The 19,783-nt window shown below is 38.8% G+C and overlaps 1 protein-coding gene across 3 annotated transcripts in view; it reads left to right on the top strand.

The window, feature by feature from the left end:
- CFLAR (CASP8 and FADD like apoptosis regulator) overlaps positions 1-19,783 on the top strand; it is a 55,984-nt gene that overhangs the window by 9,509 nt on the left and 26,692 nt on the right. For all 3 annotated transcript variants that reach the window (XM_060016321.1, XM_060016320.1, XM_060016322.1), the window contains exons 2-8: positions 6,262-6,673; positions 8,787-8,892; positions 10,460-10,595; positions 11,454-11,539; positions 14,520-14,577; positions 17,482-17,531; positions 18,213-18,294. In XM_060016321.1, coding sequence (XP_059872304.1) covers positions 6,312-6,673; positions 8,787-8,892; positions 10,460-10,595; positions 11,454-11,539; positions 14,520-14,577; positions 17,482-17,531; positions 18,213-18,294 — 880 coding nt within the window. In that variant the 5' untranslated portion in view covers positions 6,262-6,311. The remainder of the gene's footprint in view (positions 1-6,261; positions 6,674-8,786; positions 8,893-10,459; positions 10,596-11,453; positions 11,540-14,519; positions 14,578-17,481; positions 17,532-18,212; positions 18,295-19,783) is intronic.

The following is a 19,783-nucleotide window of genomic DNA, read 5'->3' as shown; positions in this document are numbered from 1 at the left end:
AATGTTTTCAGTATACACACACACACACACACACATATCCCTAAACAATATATGGTGTTATTATTAACATTTAGGACCTTAATGTAAATTAATTATATGGTATGCATGCTTTAGCAACTTTTTACCTTAGCAAAAATATTTGTTTTGTTGTTTGGTTTTTTGTTTGTTTGTGAGATTCATTCATGGTTTTTCATTTTCAGGGCTGTATAGTGTTTCGTCAAAGGACTGTGACATTTTATTCAGTCTCTTCTTGGTAGACTTTTAAGTGGTTTCCATTATTTTGCTATACCATCTATTGCTGCTTGGAACATTATGTACATGTCTTGGTATATCTGTGTAAGAGTTTTAAGAGGACATTCACTTAGGAATCAAATTTTCATGTCATGGAGTAATGAGTGCTTTCATCTTTACCAGGTATTGCCAAATTATTCTTCAAAGTGGCTATGTCAGTTTATAATTCCTCCAGCAATGTAAAAGGTTTCATATTTCACTGTATTTTCTCTGACATTTGGTAACAGATAATAGCATTTGGCCAATGTGAAATAATATCTCACTGTAGTTTAAATTTGCATTTCTCTGAATACTGTTTTGGTTTGAATATCTTTTCATATGGTTTATGGCTGTTTGGAGCTTTCTTTTTTTCTGGGAACTGCCTATTGCCTATTCTTCCCTTGAGTTGCTTGTCTTCCGCTTATTGATTTGCAGAAATGCTTTCTACATTGTGGATATTAGTTCTTTGTTAATTAAATATGATGCGTTTGTCTTGAGTCTGCTCTTTATCTTTTTTTCATTTTTAAAAGGATGTATGCTTTTTATGTCTTACAAATTCATTTTTGTAATTGTAGGTTATAATAATATTCTTGGAGAATCTCTTCTAGAAATTTTATGTCCAGCACTTTAGTACATGTGGAACTGACTTGTAAATGGTGTGAGGAAAGGATCCCAGTTTATCCTCTCTATATGTATGGATACCCAGTTGTCTCAGCACTATTTCTGGACATTAATGTCCTTTCCCTGTTGATTTACAGGACCACCCTAGACATCTGTGTGTGGATTAATTCCTGAGCTCTCATCTGTGTATTAGTTGTTTTATTATCTATTCCTTGTCATATTACTATACATTTGTATTAAATCTTGATATCTGCTAAGGCAACTTCCTCCAACTGGTTGTCCTTAAAGCTTATACTGGTTATTCTTGGCCTTTCTCCTTCATATCAGTTCAAAATTAGCTTGCCACAGTCCATGGCAAAAGTTTTTGGATTTGGATTTTTGATTGGGCTTAAATTTATAAATTCATTTGAGAATTGATATCTTGATGATACTGAGTCTTCTGTCCATGATTATTGTACATTTCTTCAATTATCTGTCTTAACTGAAGTCTTCAATAAAGTTTTATAATTTCTTCTTTAATGTCTCATGTATCTTTTGTTAGATTTATTCTGCATACCTTACAGGTTTTGTTGCTGTTGTAAATAGTATCATTTTTTCTTTGAAATATACATTTTCTTCCTATTTTTTGCTAATGTACAGAGATATAATTGACTTTTATTTATTAATCATATATCTCAAAACCTTAACCTCTTATGAATTCTAACATTTTGTCTGTTGGTATACTTGGGTTTCCTATCCAAGTAGAAAATCTTATTGCATGTGAAGAATGATAGTTGCTTCTTTGGTTCCGATGCTTATACTCTAACTAACCTTTTTTTCTTATTTTAGTGCTAAGCTCTGTCCTCTAGTACAATGTTGAATAGAAGGGATGATCATACATATACTTGTCTTGAGCCTCATTTTTAAAGGAATGCTTCTAACATGTCACCATTAAGTATAATATTTGCAGTGGACTTTTCTCTTTTTCTCATAATTACTATTGGACTGTGTAGAGATTGCTGCCTCATAAGTCCCTTGCTTTTAATCCATAGAGCATCGTTTTTAGAGAACTCATGTCTTTATTATATCGAATCTCCCTATTCATGAGCAAGGTAAAGCTCTCCATTTATCTAGATCTTTATTAATGTCTTTCCAATAATATTTTATAGTTTTTTTCCTGTTAATGTCTTGCATATCTTTGTTAGAATAATTCCTACATGTTTTAATGCTGTTGTATATGGCAAATCTTAAAGAACCAGCACTGTGGTTTTGAGTTGTTTTTTCTTTTTGCCCTCCTACAAGTTTACTTACTTTCTTAAATGCTCAACTATATATTTGAGCAAATGTTTTTTATGTTTTATTTAGCATTTCAGTGTGTATTATAGGCATTTTTCTTTTTCAGATTGTCTCATGCAGCGTTTCTCAATTTTGGCACTATTGCCATTTAGGGTTGGATAATTCTTTGTTGAGGGGAATATGCATTGTGTAATGTTCAGCAGCATCCCTAGCTTCTATTCTCTAGATGCCAGTAGCACCACCTGGTTATGATGACCAAAAATATCTCAGATTTAACCCAAAATTGTCAAATGTCCCCTGAGGGGCAAAATTGCCCCTGATTAAGAACCATTGATTTGGCCTGTCACATTTCAGAAATTGCCCTTATCTTCTTGAAATTTTTTTTTAATTTATTTTTTTTGGCGGCATTGGGTCTTTGTTGCTGCACGTGGGCTTTCTCTAGCTGCGGCAAGCAGGGGCTACTCTTCGTTGTGGTGCACGGGCTTCTCATTGCGGTGATTTCTCTTGTTGGGAGCATGGGCTCTAGGTGTGTGGGCTTCAGTAGTTGTGGCACACGGGCTCAGTAGTTGTGGCTCACAGGCTCTAGAGCGCAGGCTCAGTTGTTGTGGCCCATGGGCTCAGTTGCTCCGCGGCATGTGGGATCTTCCCGGACCAGGAATTGAACCCGTGTCCCCTGTATTGGCAGGCGTATTCTTAACCACTGTGCCACCAGGGAAGTCCCTTGAAACTTTTAAGATGCTTATTTTAAACTCTTTCAGGTGTAGGTTCCTAGGATGTGAGTTTTGTTTTGTCTACTGTCGTGGTGATTTTTATGTTTATGCATGGTGATTTTTAATCATGAGCTCACCTCCAGCAGAATAGATGTTTCATATCCCCTGGGTTGGGAAGTTGACCTTATAGGGTGGTTTGGAGTTTGCCTCTCAAGACCTTATGGGCTTGACTTCTAGTAAAAATATTGCAAGGCTTTTATAAAGGATATAACTTATATTACTGGAGCCATAACAGATAATAAAATAAAGCTATAAACAAAATTATGAATAAAATGTATGTAACGAAGACATACACTTACATGATGGTTATATGTAAATTATATATTTTAAATCTTTTTGTATTGTTTTTGCAATATTTATTTTTTGCTATTTATGGTGTCTGAATTGTTAAAAGCACCTCAAAAAAATTTGTATTCAAAAAAAAAAAAGACCCTATGGGCTTCCTTAGTCTGAGAGTAATTTTTATGTTAATTTCTTGGTTTGGGCTTAAAAGAAACCCCAACAAAGTAGTGATTTTTTGGACTGTAGCCCTACTTCTTCCTTTCATGCTCCCCTCTCTCAAGTGCCTATCACCTCTAGTCCCAATTAACTGTCCCAACACCACCCCAACATATAAGCACTGGTATTTTGCTGCATCTGGTTGGCCTGGGTCAGCACAGGATCTGTAGTTTTCCTTTTGATATTTTCTTTGACTATGCCAGATGCTACCACCGAGTAATTTGGATTTTACTGCCAAACTATACCTTTGTTAGTACAGAGGGAAGACAGCATGCCTGTTCTCTTGCTGATTGTGCGTGACTGGCAGAAGGCAGCCTTGGATGTAATGGCTGGAGGAAATGAACTGAGCAGATGATATATTTGGCTCTCACTGTTGTGGCCTCTCCCAGCCACTCCGCGGCATGGATTTATTTTAAAGTCAAATATTTAAAATTTTTAAAAACCAAAATTTAAAATAAATGTAATTTTGTTAATTTCAGACATTAAAGTACTCACTAATATTTTCATTGATGGGGAACTCTGGGACTCTAGGGAAATTATGCTTCCTCTAAGAATCTCTGAATTTTTCTTTTTCTTCTTTTTTTTTTTTTGCGGTACGCGGGCCTCTCACTGTTGTGGTCTCTCCCGTTGCGGAGCACAGGCTCCGGACGCGCAGGCTCAGCGGCCATGGCTCACGGGCCCAGCCGCTCCACGGCATGTGGGATTCTCCCGGATCGGGGCAGGTACCCATGTCCCCTGCCTCGGCAGGCGGACTCTCAACCACTGCGCCACCAGGGAAGCCCAATTTTTCTTATTTTTGACAGCAAGAGCTGTTTAACATCCCCTATATCCCTTTCTGCTTTGACTGCCAGGAAGCTCGGGACAAATTCAAGGTCTACTAAAATCTGTTTAGGTCTTTCTGGCCTGCATATTTGCATTGTATTTTTTATCCCTCCATCTCATTTTGACTTTCTACCTAATATTTTTCCCCCTTGTTCTCATATAAATTTTTTTCTACTTACATGTTTTTATTGTAAGATGCTTCATCTTTTGTGAACTGAGATTGTATATAAATATATAAAATAGATATATATTATATATAATATATAATATATATTATATTATATATAATATAATATATTATATATAATATAATATATATTATATATTATATATAATATAATATATATTATATATTATATAATATATATATTATATTATATATATTATATATATTATATAATATATATAATATATAATATATATTATATATAAAAATATATTATATATAATATATATTATATAATATATTATATTATATATATAATATATAATATTATATAATATATTATATAATATATATAATTATTAATATATATAATATATATAATATATAATATATATAATATAATATATATTATATATATTATTCATATAATATATTATATATTATATATAATTTATATAATATATATAATATATTATATTATATATAATATATATATTATATAATATTATATAATATATATAATTATTAATATATATAATATATAATATATATAATATATATTATATATTATATATATAATATAATATATATTATATATAATATAATATATTATATATATAATATATATTATATATTATATATATTATATATATTATATAATATATAATATATATAATATATATAATATAATATATATATTATATAATATATATAATACATATATAATATATAAATACATAAATATGCTTGTACACAAAAATGTAGCAACAGTTAGCAACTTACAGTTAGGTTGTTTTCCAGTTATCTTTTGCTAAGATTAGCTTTTAACCTGAAATGCTGTCTGATAGAAACAGATAGGGTACTCTCCTAGAACATAAGAGCTTATTTAACATAAAATATAGCTATGAAACTTTAGAGTAGACAGTGACCCCCATTTGCAACTTAAATTTTGAAAGAAAATAGGTTGAGTTCCAATGCAAGAAGTTAAGAATAGACCCATGGCATGAACTCCCCACCGTTCCCACCCAATTCCCAGAGCTTTCTGCAGATCTGCTCAACCTCCTTCCTTCCACTGATACCATCAGGAACTCTAGTGATAATTGCTGTCCAGCAGTGTGTTGTGAGTGCAGACTTCTGACTCTTCCAAGGGGCTCAAGGTCCAAAGAGGTGATCAAAACTTGACAAGGCCTAAGTTCAGCTATGGTGGCAGGTCCTATGAGCATTCATGATGATGCTGTGTAAAGGGCCTGGGTTTTGGGAGGATGGCAGCAGGTGTGAATGAAGGGTTTCAAAGTAGAACAACTGGAAAAAAGGGATGGGGTAGGGACAGAAACCTGTTTTCTCCCATCATTTTTGACACCTTGCAGAGGGTCCCCTCTGCTAAGATTTGTATTTGTTCAAGCCTACTGGGAGGTCACTGAAAAGGAGTTAACCCCTGTGACCTCAGTTTCTGTCATCCAGAAAGCAGCTTAGTCATTGGGCTTTTCCTCTGCCCCCACCAAGGTCAGTCATTTGCCACTTCATCATTAATTCCCTAGCAGTGATTTCCCCCTTACCACACTTCACATTCTGATAAGTTCTGATAAAGCACATGGGTTTTTTGGGAAATAATTTGTCTCTGGTCTCATTTCCTTTAAAATGTAGGTTATCTTCTTTGTCAGTCTTGAATTTGGGGTCAGTCTCTTTGTCTACTGAGAGGATCGCTTTCTGTAGACTTAACAATATGAATTTAATCTGCTAGTTTAGAGAGACCATCAAGAAAGGAAGAGCCTATACCTAGAGTTTTAGACAAAAGTTACTTTGATAGAAGGATTTAAAAAAATTCCCTTTTAACCACAGAACTCCTCCATTGGAAAGGATTCTGAAAGAAATGAAGAAAACCATCAGAAATGCAATCGGTAGCTTCATGGCCTTCTGTTGACTGGACTAGATTTTTCTTACCGCTGTTCCTTGGAATGACACTGTACAGGATGTCTGCTGAGGTTATCCATCAGGTGGAAGAAGCACTTGATGAAGATGAGAAGGAGCTGCTGCTTTTTCTGTGCCGAGACGTTGCTGCAGATGTGGTTCCACTTAATGTCAGGGACCTTCTGGATGTTTTAAGAGAGAGAGGAAAGCTGTCTTTTGTGAGCTTGGCTGAGCTGCTCTACAGAGTAAGGCGGTTTGACTTGCTCAAGAGGGTCTTGAAGATGGACAGACCGACAGCGGAGGCCCTCCTGCGCAGGCACCCACATCTTATTTCGGACTATAGGTAATTCATCAGGCCCTCCTGAGGCTGGACTGGTGGGAGGGAGGGAGGAGGTCTAGACTTCAGAATCACAGAAATGAGGACAGTAAGAAAAGCAGCCTCATTACTTTCTCTACCCACTGATCGTCTTGCCACATCGATGTTACTTCAGTCCTCTGAACTCTGAATTCTTAGGACATGTCTGCTTAAAGTAATTGGGTAGAAGCTCAGAATGAAAGTGGAAGGGTTGGATGGTATGTGTTTGCCTGATGGGTAGAATGAGAGAGAGAGGAGTGACTAAGAGCTAGTACTCTTGCAGGCCTCTCTGAGTGTGAGATCTGCTGTGTTCTTTGCTAGCCTGTGATGTCAGAGCCTGGTAATTTCCGGTTACTGAGAAAGGAAATAACAAGCCTGACAGCAATCTTCCTGACCTTTGTAGAGCTCTGTGATCCTTCCTGAACCCCCTCCGGTCTTTCCCCTGCTGAGGAAACTAGTGGGGTGGGTTTGCTTTCTGTGAGGTCCCTGCTCCCGGAGGCTCTGGGGAGCCCAGATTGAACGTTTCTTCAATTAACCATCTCTAGACCCCCTTCAGTTCAGGAGAGGAACGGCCACTGGAGTCCCCTCTAGTTCAGACAGCCTTTGAGTTGTTCCTCCTGTTCACATAATATTCTCTTGGAGGTTCAGAGGAGCACAGAAACCAGCCGAAAGGCTGCGTTTCTGGGGAAAGGAAGATAATTTGTAACCTTAAATCAGTGATTCCTTTTTCTCCAGACCACCAGCCTTTAGTTATATTGATAATATATATTTGGAGGGGACGTACATGATTAAAAACTATATTAAAGAGAGTTGCAAGCAGTGTGGCCTTTGGAACATATATGAGATTTGAGGTCTAAAGTCCTGTTTGAAGCCTCAGAACTGTCAGTTACAAGCCACGTAGGCTGAGCCAGCCACTGACATCAGTTTTTCTACTTCGTTTTTCTACTTGTGAAGCTAAAAATAATAATATCTGATTTCACAAGTGTGTTTGTGAGGATCGATTGCGATCATTTAGTATGTGAAGTACTTTTTAAAAATTATTATTATTTTAAATTATGTGAAGTACTTTTTAAAACTGGGCAGCACTCTACAAATATAAGGGTTTAGTATTGTTGTTGCTGTTATTCTTGATCATCTTCCACCTCTCCAACCATCATGATGTCATAATCTTCTTAAAACTTTTCGGCAGGCACTGACTGGGTTTTTGTGAATAAGTCAGGGGACTCTCTCCATCTCTTGTTTCCTTGCTGTGGTGAATGGAGGTGGTTCCTTTGGGCCTCTGAGTAGAGAGGCCCGGGAGTGCTAGATTCATTGATTCTTCTGTTGAGTGGGCTTTATTGTGGGTTGACTTATGCCAGGCATTTGGTAAGCCCTAAAGCAAAAGGAATGAAGACTCTTCCATCCTCAAGAATATTAGAGTCTAATTGGGAAAACAGGCTTCTAAGTAACGACGGCAATGTCAAGGTAATGATGACAATCGTGAGGTGTCCCTGGGAGCCCTGATAAAGCATGATGGTAACTCCAACTGGAACAGAGGTGGCTAAGTCAGAAGGGGCTTTCTGGACAGAGATATTTACAGTCACAATCCCCGGGATCTAGATGCCTTTTAACCTTCGAGTTCGGGCGTGGACCAATAGCCCAGGTGTTACTTGGCTTCACAATCTTGTGACTCAAAGTACTGTCCCTGGCTTAACAGCATCCGTATCACTGGGGGTTTGTTAAACAGAGAAGACAAGATCACTTTGAATTCTATTTACATCTTGTGTCTTAGTCATTTAGGTTCTTCATTTATTTCATTATTACTTCTGGGGGAGCTAGGGGATTCTTTGGGGAAGTTTTTATTCTCTTTTTCTTTTCATAGCAGTTGTAAAAAGAGGTACCATCTCCTATTGAAAACTGGGGAAAGGATAAATTTGGTTTTTGACTTCCCTTAAGATCTCCTCCTGGGGTGATCTAAGCTTTCTGTTTTCTTGGGGGCGCATTCAGATGGGGGCAAGAATTAATCTTTTAACCAATTATTGGCGTAGAGGAGGCCTAGGCTCTTGGTGTTCTCAGTAGGACTGATCTCTGAATTTACTGAAGAAACTTATCTGGTTTACAGGGTGCTGTTGATGGAAATTGGTGAGGGTTTGGATAAATCGGATGTGTCCTCATTAATATTCCTCATGAGAGATTATATGGGCCGAGGCAAGATAGCCAAGGATAAGGTGAGTTTTCTTTCTTTTTCTTCATTCATGTTCCCAAGAGCCTATCGGAAGTTGGAGGGGTGCTCTCTATGGTGTGAAGAGAGGGAAACAGGTACTTAAGCAGGGAGGACCAAGTCGGGGGTGAAGGTGGGAAGGGAGAAGAGTATGGGTTTTATTTTTCATAGTAACATTGATAGGAAGAAAATTGGTTCATATATTGAGAGGCAATAGAGTGATATCGGCTGGTGTGGCCCTGGGTGTTTCTTTCATCTTTGTATTTTATCCTTTATTTGTGTAAAATTCATAGGCCTGGCTTATACATCAGCTTCTCTCCCTGGTTGACAGATCATCTGGGAGAGTTAGGGAGTCCCTTCTGCTCATGCTGAGTAGAAACAGGAGGAAATGCCGGTGCACTCCCATCTTGCTCTCTGACTGTCATCTATTTCTCCTCAGCGAGCTCAGGGTCAGTGTGGAGTCATTAGGCTGCAGGGTAGCTGGGCAGGGGTAGGTCCTTGAGACTGATGTATCCAGGGAATGGCAAAAGTACAGATTTGGGGTTGAAATGAGGTAGGGGTGAAGATCTTAGGGATGCTGTGATTGCTGGAAAAGTATATAAATTCCAGCTGGCCTTATATGGTACCTCTGACCTATGGACAGGCCAGGGAAAGCTCGGGTCTCTAGTATGTGACAGTATGTCCACCAAGGACCTGCTTCTGAGGACTCTGGTAAATCATTGCTTAAGAATTTCCTCATGTTCCTTAATGATTGTTGTTTCATTTCTGAAATTTGGAAATATAGGGTGACTGTATGCCCCCACCATCAAATGCAAAATCGGAAGGAAAATGAAAAAATACAACTCCTTTTATGGTGTCCCCTAATCAATTTATTTTCCAATCATTTATGTAGATTTAATTAGCATTATTAATTTAAAAATAAAGATAGCACATTAGTAACCAAATGTTAAACAGAAAGGACATAACACCAAAAGCAGTGCCTATTTCTGAAATACAGTTCTTTCACAATCCCTATGGTCCAGGGTGAATGAGTAGCAAAATACCCTAACCGTGTAATTTCACCACCTCATGTCTGCTGTGTCAGAATGAGTTGGAATTTCCAGCATTGATTAAAATATTTTAGGGACTTCAAAACTGTATCATTAGAATTTTTCTAGTAAAAACGTTTCCCCAGCTACCTCCTCACTTCCTTTTTTCAGTAAAGCCCTCAGAGTTTTTCAGTATAACACCAGCCTGGCTTTTGGGAAGAGACTGAACTTGGGAGGATTTTATTTTCAGGCCTGCTCTCTCAATCCTTCACGACACAAATGGCCCATGTATCTATCCCCAACCTAGGTACAGGTTGGCCCCCCAAAGACTTACCTCTTTTCTGAGTAAATTCCAGGAGTGTAATTTGCTCATGGCTTTGGAGGGACTATAAAACAGAGAGGTCTGGTTTAGGATCACTGAAGGTCACTGAAAGGGCTCCTCTGGTCACATTTTCTTGCTCTAATAAATTACACAACCTGAGGTTTGCATATGAGGCCTAATAGTCAGCCCTACTGACATTTGTTTCTTGTTGGTGGTTCTCTTAGAGTTTCTTGGATCTTGTGATTGAATTGGAGAAGCTAAACCTGGTTGCTCCAGATCACTTGGATTTATTAGAAAAATGCCTAAGGAACATCCACAGAATAGACCTGAAGACAAAAATCCAGAAATACAAGCAGTCTGGTAAGCAGCATTTTGGCCTCTCTGTGGCCTAAGGAAGTATCTGTGCACAGTGGGTTTCATTGGTAGAGACCCATGTGTTGGACGAGTGGATGGAACAGAACCCGAAGGTCCACAGCTCCCACCAGCCTGTGGCTAGAGATCAGAACCGTTTATATCCTCCATACCCCCCCATCTGCTAACTTCATCACCCAGCACCCCTGACCACACAGTCTTGGCCCTCTGCAAAATGCCGCCAAGCAGTTCTTAACATTTTGGTCTTCAGGAAAGAGTCTGCACCCGCACTTTCTGTACTGGCTGGTGGCGCTGTGGGCACTCAGGGCTTTTGAGTCTATGCTGAGCCCTGCTGCCTTGCTCCAGAGTTTGGCCTGACTTGGGATGATATCCTATCGCTGGGGTCCTATAACTGCCCTGCATATGTCTCCAGTTGCACAAAACCTCCTCATGCAAAAGGGCATCTTTTCTGCTGAGAACCTCTCCTCCCATAAGGGGACCAGCTCACCCTGGCCTTCTCTCTCATGGCACCCCTACCCGTTGTCTATTAGACTCACACTCAGCGTGGGCTCTGCTAGCAGTCTGCTACCACCACAGGGCATGACTGATACTCAGTGATCTACACACAGCCGTGCCCCAACCCCCCCAATGGCTAATTCAAGATCAAGAACAGGAGTAGAATTTTTAGTCTGTTCTTAATGACGTTGATAGAAGAGTCATCTGATCTGATATTTTGAATTCAGTAAGGGGGCTGGAAAGGTTAGGGTATTTTGAAAGATCATGATTGACCATGAACTGAGCCACTGTTGAAGATTCATTTGATGATAATTTGTAAATCTTAACTCAGAGCCTGTCTTCTGCTTGCAGCTCAAGGAGTGGAAACAAATTATGTAAATGCTCTCCAGGCATCTCTGCCAAACTTGAGTGTTAAGGATCCTTCATATAACCTAAGGGTGAGTCTGGAGCAAATGTGTGGAATCCCAGCATGAAACAATTTAAGAACTTTGATAAAAATGTACATATTCTCCCAGCATGTACTTTGTTTAATATCTGAAAAAAATTGTGACAGAAATGTGCATTTGTTTTAAAATATGTATAAATTCTTATAATTTCAAAGCTAACATGTGTTCATTGAAATAATTTGGAAAATACAGAGAAATATATATAAAGGGAAGAAAATAAATCACCTCCATGTTAACAGTTATTCCCTTCTAGTCTTTTTGTTTTCCTGTGTGTGTATCTACATATACAAACATTTTTTTCATTGTTCACTTGTCCCTTTGAAAATCTAACTTCTTAAGTAAAAATAGGTAGGACATGCTCATGGACAAAGAATTCAAAATGCGCTAAAAGAATTTTTAAAGTGTATTTCCTCTTACCCCAGTTCCTTTCCCCAGAGACAGCTATTGTTAACCAGTTTCTTCTATCCAAAGATAGTCTATACACATATCATATTTAATTTGTATTTTTTTCTTCTGTACAAATGCTAATACACTATGTCCACTTCCTGATCTGAGAATTCTTAGAAATTGTTTCGTATGAATCATACGGGACTGCCTTTATTTAATCATTGTTTTTAATGATGGAACATAGTTTCACTTTCTAGATGTATCAATATGTTTAGCCTTTTCTTGTATATGTGGACTTTTAGATTATCCCCAATCTTTTGTTATGAAACAATACTTCAAAATAAATAACCTTGTATTTACCTCTCTGTGCATTTGCTTTTCATTGAGCTTATTTCAATGATTTCAACAAACGTGTTTTTGTTATTGGGTGATGTTACTGAGTGATCGATTTGTGACCATAAATAATATGTAGTCACTTCTGGTTGTTGTGTTAGTCAATGGTGCAAGGTTATCATCAGAATTGTGCTTTGGTTAATCTTTTATCTTGAGAAGTTAACCTTAGTGTAATCTCATCCTCATCCTAATTCCATATAAGGATATGTGGAATTTGTAGTTAGGACTTAGACCACAGTTTATAATCTGTGATTAAATCATCAGCACTTTCATAAAAGTGTGTGATGAACATATTGACTATACCTGTAATAAAAATAGTTTTGTGGAGAATATAATCTGTAAGAGATACCACTAAGCAATAGAATTTCAGAGCTCAGATGGATGGTAAGCATTATACTGTCCAACACCCTCATTAAATAAATAAGGACATTCAGGCCTAAGGAACATTAAGTGACTGCCCACTGCTACCTACCGCCAGATCTGGGCCAGTCCATACTCCTTTCTCTACACCATGGTGTATTTAATAAACTACATGGTATCAAGTCATAGCTTAGATATATCTGTCATGTTTTTCAAGAATTAAATATGCTTTTTTTTGTCCTTCTGAATCTCTGTGATACCAAATCATGAGAGAAAACTGATTTAGGATTCAGATCCAGATTTTCTGGGCTTTCTTTGCTATTGTCTATCTAACATAAATTATACTGTCATTCTTAGTTGAAAGCCTGCCATATTTTTGTTATTGTCTTTCTATTTTGTTAATGCAAGTAATTGTATTCACTGTCCATGTAGCCTATTAGGAACCCACATGCTCTGTGTGTAAATTTTTCTTTAAATTTGCTATATTAATCTGTGACCCTGATCATTCATTCATTTAGTTAGCAGGCACTGTGGCATATGGATTCGGTGAATTCCTCACAAGATTTGGGAACTGAATACCTGGATGTTAACTCATACAAGGCTGCAAAAGTGCTTTAAAAATTACAGTGGCATTAAATAACAAATGATACCAACATACTATAGAATAAAGAAGTTGTGGGAATTCCTTGGCGGTCCAGTGGTTAGGACTCCGTGCTTCCACTGCAGAGGGCACGGATTTGATCCCTGGTTGGGGAACTAAGATCCCTCAAGCCGCGCTGTGCAGCCAAAAAAAAGAAAGTTGTGACTCTGTAATATAACGCTTTTTCTATTTATCTGCAATAAATCTAGCTTTGATTTCATGTTATATCTCTTTAATAGTATGTAAAAGTGAACGCACACCTATGTGGGGTTCCAAATTCTATCTAATATCATTATCCTCTGGCTAAGTCATTGGTTATTAGTGATAAAAGCAACTTATATGTTTTTCTTTCATTTAGATGCACAGACTTAGCTACAGACACAGCTTAATAAATAGTGTACTTCTCTCTTTTGGCTAGGATAGCTTCAGAGGAGAACTGTCACTTGAAAGCTGAGCGTATCAGATGGTTGACAGTGTATGCTATGTGTACCTTACACAGGACCTGTCATCTGAGAAGAGAAAGGGTCTGTTCAATCTTTCATTCTCTGATTCATCCCATTCTGGCCCTCAGAAAGGGTAGCTAATTTTCAAGAACCACTCCCACATGTGGCTTTTGTGTAGCTAGGCATTATAGAAAAAGAATAACTGGACATTTATTCAGCACTTCCGTGTGCTTAAAAGGCACTGTGCTGAGTGCTTTGTGTACATTTCATCTTCAAAAAAATTATCAGGTAAGTACTATTATTATCCTCATTTTGAAGATAAAGAAACAGACATATAGTTAAAGAACTTGCTCAAAGTTACATAGCTAGTAAGTGGCAGAATCCCACTCCCACTCTTAACCATACTGTACCTTGTCTCTGTGTTAAAGACCAGGTTGAATGTCACCTGCATGTTCCAACAGCTTGTTCTAACTTGGAGCTATTGTAGCAACTCTCCTATACCATGTTCTAAATGCTAGTTGAGCATATTTACACATTCATTGTATTTTCACTTTGAATTGCTACTTTGGCCATAGAATATGGATTTATGGAGTTAATGGCTCTTGCTAGCCTTCTTTAGATAATTTAACAGTGAATGTGATATTTTTATTTTTTCCTGGGTAAGAATCCTATCGAGATATTTAAAGAGGTGTAATATAATGTCTCTGAAAAATGACAGGGAGTGTGACCTTGTTTTTTATATTTGAAGTTCCAGAATGGGAGGAGTAAAGAACACAGACTCATGACGGGACAACGTGACATTCAGAGTAAGACCAGCTTTTCTTTATAGTCATTCTTTATAATTGATTGATAATTCAAGTACAGAATGTTGCATTTTTAGAGTTGCCTTTCTTTTATCTACATATTTTAAGTTCTCAAAATAAAATGTATTCATTGGCATTTCTAGTTATCCATCAAATTAGCTTATTTGAATTTAAACACCTCTTACTTCATCAGCTTCATCATCTTGACCATATTTTTTAAGAGATATAACATTTATACCTGAAATAGAACTATAACCAGGCCATGTTAAACATTAATCTAGCCACGGTAATGAGCCATGTTAAACCAAATATCTAGCAGCAGGAAGAAGAAAGGTTACTAGGATCTTGTTTTATAGCCCATTTAATAAATCTAGATACTGTACAGATGACATTCCCCACCCCTACAAAGAAAGGAAGAAAAAAAAAACACCTAGTCATTTCAACCATAAGATTTAAGGGATTTAAGATCTCTCTCATCGCTCTCAAAACATCAGTACTTGATCCCATCATTTTCAAGAAGTGTATTTTTTGCTTGTCTTGAGTCCTCCTTGAAGTGAGGGCTGAGGGTCAGTCTCTTACTGTAGTACTTAAGACCTCCCGGAGGTGGGGCTGCATAGACAGGTAAGGAGGACTCAGTCTTCCCTGAGGAGCTTGGAATTTGTGTGCAGGGGCGATCCTGAAGGTAGAGAGCAGGGCAGTGGCCTGATGGAAACCTCCTCTATATGGCAACACCTCATGACTCAGCCGACATGCTGTCTGTGTGCACCTGCAAGCATTCTGCCCAGCTCAGCCAGATGGAGCAGCTCATGCCCAGCCTTTCCTATGGAAAGGTCAGCTCTCCAGCAAAAGCTGTTGAGGAGCAAATTAATTTCTGAGGTGACAGTATGTTTCTTAAAACACTGGTGAGGTGGTGAGAATTAGCTGTTTAAAATGGGAGACCTGGTAGATTTGGATAGGAATTTAAAATAATCAGTGTTTTTTCCATTGGGTTCCCTGATGACAGGTTTACCCTTGATGGTAATTAAACAGGTGAGGTAAGTGAGGCTCCCAACAGCCCTGCAGGTCCTTAGGAGAGCTAGTGCTTTGGCCCGGATGTGGTTCATTTGCTAGTAAAAGAGAAAAGCATCCTGATAACTTGACCTTAATCTAATAGAAGTTTAAAATAATCAAACCAAGTATTCATATTATTTTGGACTTCCAAATAGATTTCAATTGGATGTTGATGATAATAACTACAGTTTATTGCTTAATAAACTTTCAGTAAGGGCTAAGTGCCCTGCACTGAGATGGACATATTACATATATTATTTTGTGTGTTTTTTAAATTCTGTTAAGCCATGATTGCTAAAATACAAAAAGATAAAGTGAAATTTCCTCTTAATTCTGCGTATCAGACATAGCCACTGTTAATATTTGATCTGTGTACCTCTAGTAAGTATATGTAGGCGTACGCACACAAACACATGTAAAATTTTTAAGTACGTTGGCTCCATATTATACACATTATTCAGTAATCTGTTTTTCACTTAATACATCCTGCATATCTTTTCTTATCAAATACATAAAGATTTCTCATATCCTTTTTAACATTGCATAGTATTCCACTGTATGTATCATAGTTTATTTAACCAATTTCATGTTGGTAGACTTCTAGTTTCTTTCTAGCTTAGGGCCATTACAAACAGTCCTTCAGTACATCTCCTTGACATTTTTGCACACGTGCTCTATTATTTCCTTAGGATAAACTTCTAGAAGCAGAATGTTGGTTTAAAGGGTATTGCTAATTGTCCTTTAAAAAGACTGTTTCAGGGCTTCCCTGGTGGCACAGTGGTTGAGAGTCCGCCTGCTGATGCAGGGGACATGGGTTCGTGACCCGGTCCGGGAAGATCCCACATGCTGTGGAGCGGCTAGACCCATGAGCCATGGCCGCGGAGCCTGCGCGTGCGGAGCCTGTGCTCTGCAATGGGAGAGGCCACAGCAGTGAGAGTCCTGCGTACCGCAAAAAGAAAGAAAAAAAAAAAAAAAACTGTTTTCAACTTATACAGCATTACCATTTGAAAGTATTCATTTCCCCCAAACCTTACCAAATATTGGCATTTTCTTTTCCTGTCTTTAGACGTTATTTCTCATTTTTGCAGCAGTCATAAATTAGATGCTCATCTCAGAGATTAAAAAACAAAACAAGGCAAAACAAAACCCAACACACCCTGAGACTTCAGAAACTTGCCCAAGATCACAGGACTTGTTAGTGATGGTGCTAGGGTTTCAGCCAGCCCTTTATGGCTTCAAAACTGGTGGTTTCTCCACCTCCCTGGGACTAGTAAAGTCATTTTTTATCTACAGAGTTTGCTCTAGGTTCATATATATTTGCTAAGCCCACTGTCCCCTATCTTACCATTGACATTTTATTTTGTGATCTCCCAATATCACTGGACTAAGAAAACATGGCCATCTGTTCTATAAGTGGCAAACCCACAAAAGCTTTCCCTTCTCTGTGTCTCTAAGGTTGTTCCCTTGAGGCACTGTGCACAATTTCAGCACATGCAGTAAAGCTATTGATATTGTTGGGTGGTTAGTTTATTAAATTCTCCCTATCAGGTTAAAACCTCACCAGTCACTGGGTCCTTACCTGGAGAAGGGCAAGGGAGAGCCTTCTTTTACTTCTATTTAAGCAGTTTTTCTACATAACCCCTGTTTAGCATGGGGACTTGTGTTTTCTTATCAGTTAGGTTTTTCAGTGTGAGGTTAGAAGCTTGGGGCTGAGTATAGATGGGGAAAGAAAAGACAGTAGGGGGAAGAAAATAGGGAAAGAAAAATGGTGTGACATAAAGAAACGCAGCCCGCAGGAACTAGGATTAGGGCTAGTTCTCCTTCAGCTTTGTAAATGATTTCTCTCTCATCCCCCAGGAGAACCAGTGAAGACATCCATTCAGGAATCAGAAGCATTTTTACCTCAGGTACAGAATTAAATGATCTGATTTGGTATTGTATTGTAAGCACAGTATCTGTGGAGAACACTGATGGCTTTAAAAATATCTGTCCATTAAGAATTCTTTGTAACAATAGGATGCTGAGGGTGTGCTATTCTGAGAACTCTTCTGTTCTAAAGGGGAACCTTGGATGTAGCAAAGAGAAAGATGTTGAAGTGGATTGCATTAGTGAACTTTGCAGGAAAATTCCAAAGTGGCATTTCTCTTCTCAGCTGAGTGATTGCTGAATATATAAGTAAGCAGTGACACTGAACTTTGACTTGTTCTGACTTTTTCTATGCTGATACCTCTTCTCCGTAATAGAAAGGCCTCCTTTTGTATTGGTTTGGAAAGATATCACTTGTACAATCTCAGGTTACTGTGGAAACATATGACCCATCTTTTCTCTGTGTTTTAAATTATCTTTATCCCACAAAGCTAAGACATGCGTAAAGAGACTGCAATTTTTATTAAAATTAAATAGAAACTGAAATAACGTGTTGATATTGAAGGGAAATGTCAGCTGTGATGACTTCAGCCTGTGTCTATTGAGTGAGTCACCTGCCAAAAGGAAATTTAAGGAAATCCAAAAGAAAAGATCATATGGGTGGAACCTTGAGGAAAAGAACAATGTTTAGGGTCTTTAACAATCCCTGCTTTCCTTTCCAGCACATACTGGAAGAGAGATACAAGATGCAGAGCGAGCCCCTGGGAATCTGCCTGATAATTGATTGCATTGGCAATGACACAGGTAGGTGTGAATGCTCCAGATGAACTGGTGCTCCCACAGTGAGATCACAGTGAGATCACGGCACACACAAGCTGTATCCATCGAGCGAGCCACACTAGCTGCTGTAACAAACCGATGCCAGCATGTGGTTTCACACATGAAGGGTAGTTTCTCACTCATGTTGCAGTCTGGTGCGGGTGGTACTGTAGAGCTTTGTTCCATGTGCTCGTGAGTAGCGTCATCATCTGAGGGCTTTGAGTTTTCCTCAGGATCCTCTCTATCTGGCTGGTGGAGGAAGGAAGCGAGTGGAAGATCTCACAAGAGACTTTAGGGACAGGCCTGAAAGTGATAGGCATCATTTCCACCCTCATTCCTTTGGTTAGAACTCATGTGCCCCATCCAACCACAGTAGACAAGTTGTGTGTCAGGAAGAAAATGAAAGGAGGTTGGGGGAACACATAGCGTTGTCTCTGGCACAAAGGCAAACTTTGTGAAAGTTGGTGAGCTTCAGTCTTGTCTTTCCAGGCTGGATGCTGTGGCGGGGAGGAGTCCTGGGATCCAAAGGGGGGTTTAAAATGGAAAGTTTTCTGGGCTTCAGTATTATCAGATACCCCATCATTTCACCTAGATAGACTCTGAAAGCGCTTCTGGGGAACATTAAAAATAGGCTAACTTTGTGTTCACTTAGAGGCAATGTGTTCCTCAGTTCTGTCACCCTGGACTTTGGTTATTGGCCTGAGTGTGTACTACCTGTGTGTCAACTTTGGATCTGAATCGATTCTTTTGCTCAGTTTTTGGATGTCTGATTCGAACTGAATTAGTCACTGATGATGCATCACAAAGAAGGAGAAGAGCCTAGATAAGTACAATAACGTTCAGTTTAATTATTTATCTCTTTCTTTTCAAAAAAATTAATTTATTTTAAATAAATAAATTTATTTATTTTTGGCTGCGTTGGATTTTCGTTGCTGCACGCGGGCTTTCTCTAATTGCAGCGAGCGGGGGCTACTCTTGGTTGCGGTGCGTGGGCTTCTCATGGCGGTGGCTTCTCTTATTGAGGAGCACGGGCTCTAGGAGCACAGGCTTCAGTAGTTGTGGCTCGCGGGCTCTAGAGTGCAGGCTCAGTAGCTGTGGATCGCGGGCCCAATTGCTCTGCGGCATGTGGAATTCATCCGGACCAGGGCTTGAACCCGTGCCCCCCCGGCCCTGGCAGGCGGATTCTCAACCGCTGTGCCACCAGGGAAATCCTTATCTCTTTCTTGAAAGGATTGCTCGTTCTATTTCCACAGTTGTCCAGCTTCTCAATATTCTCTTAGAATGAGTCAGAACTGTCTTCTAGGCTCACTTAGAATGTTACCGTGGGGGGGCTTCCCTGGTGGCACAGTGGCTGAGAGTCCGCCTGCCAATGCAGGGAACACGGGTTCGTGCGCCGGTCCGCCAAGATCCCACATGCCGCGGAGCGGCTGGGCCCGTGAGCCATGGCTGCTGAGCCTGCGCGTCCGGAGCCTGT

The sequence above is a fragment of the Delphinus delphis genome, chromosome 7 (genome assembly GCF_949987515.2).
Source record: "Delphinus delphis chromosome 7, mDelDel1.2, whole genome shotgun sequence".
NCBI lineage: Eukaryota > Metazoa > Chordata > Mammalia > Artiodactyla > Delphinidae > Delphinus > Delphinus delphis.
Note: the sequence above shows the minus strand (reverse complement) of the source record. Positions and strands in the feature narration are given on the sequence as shown.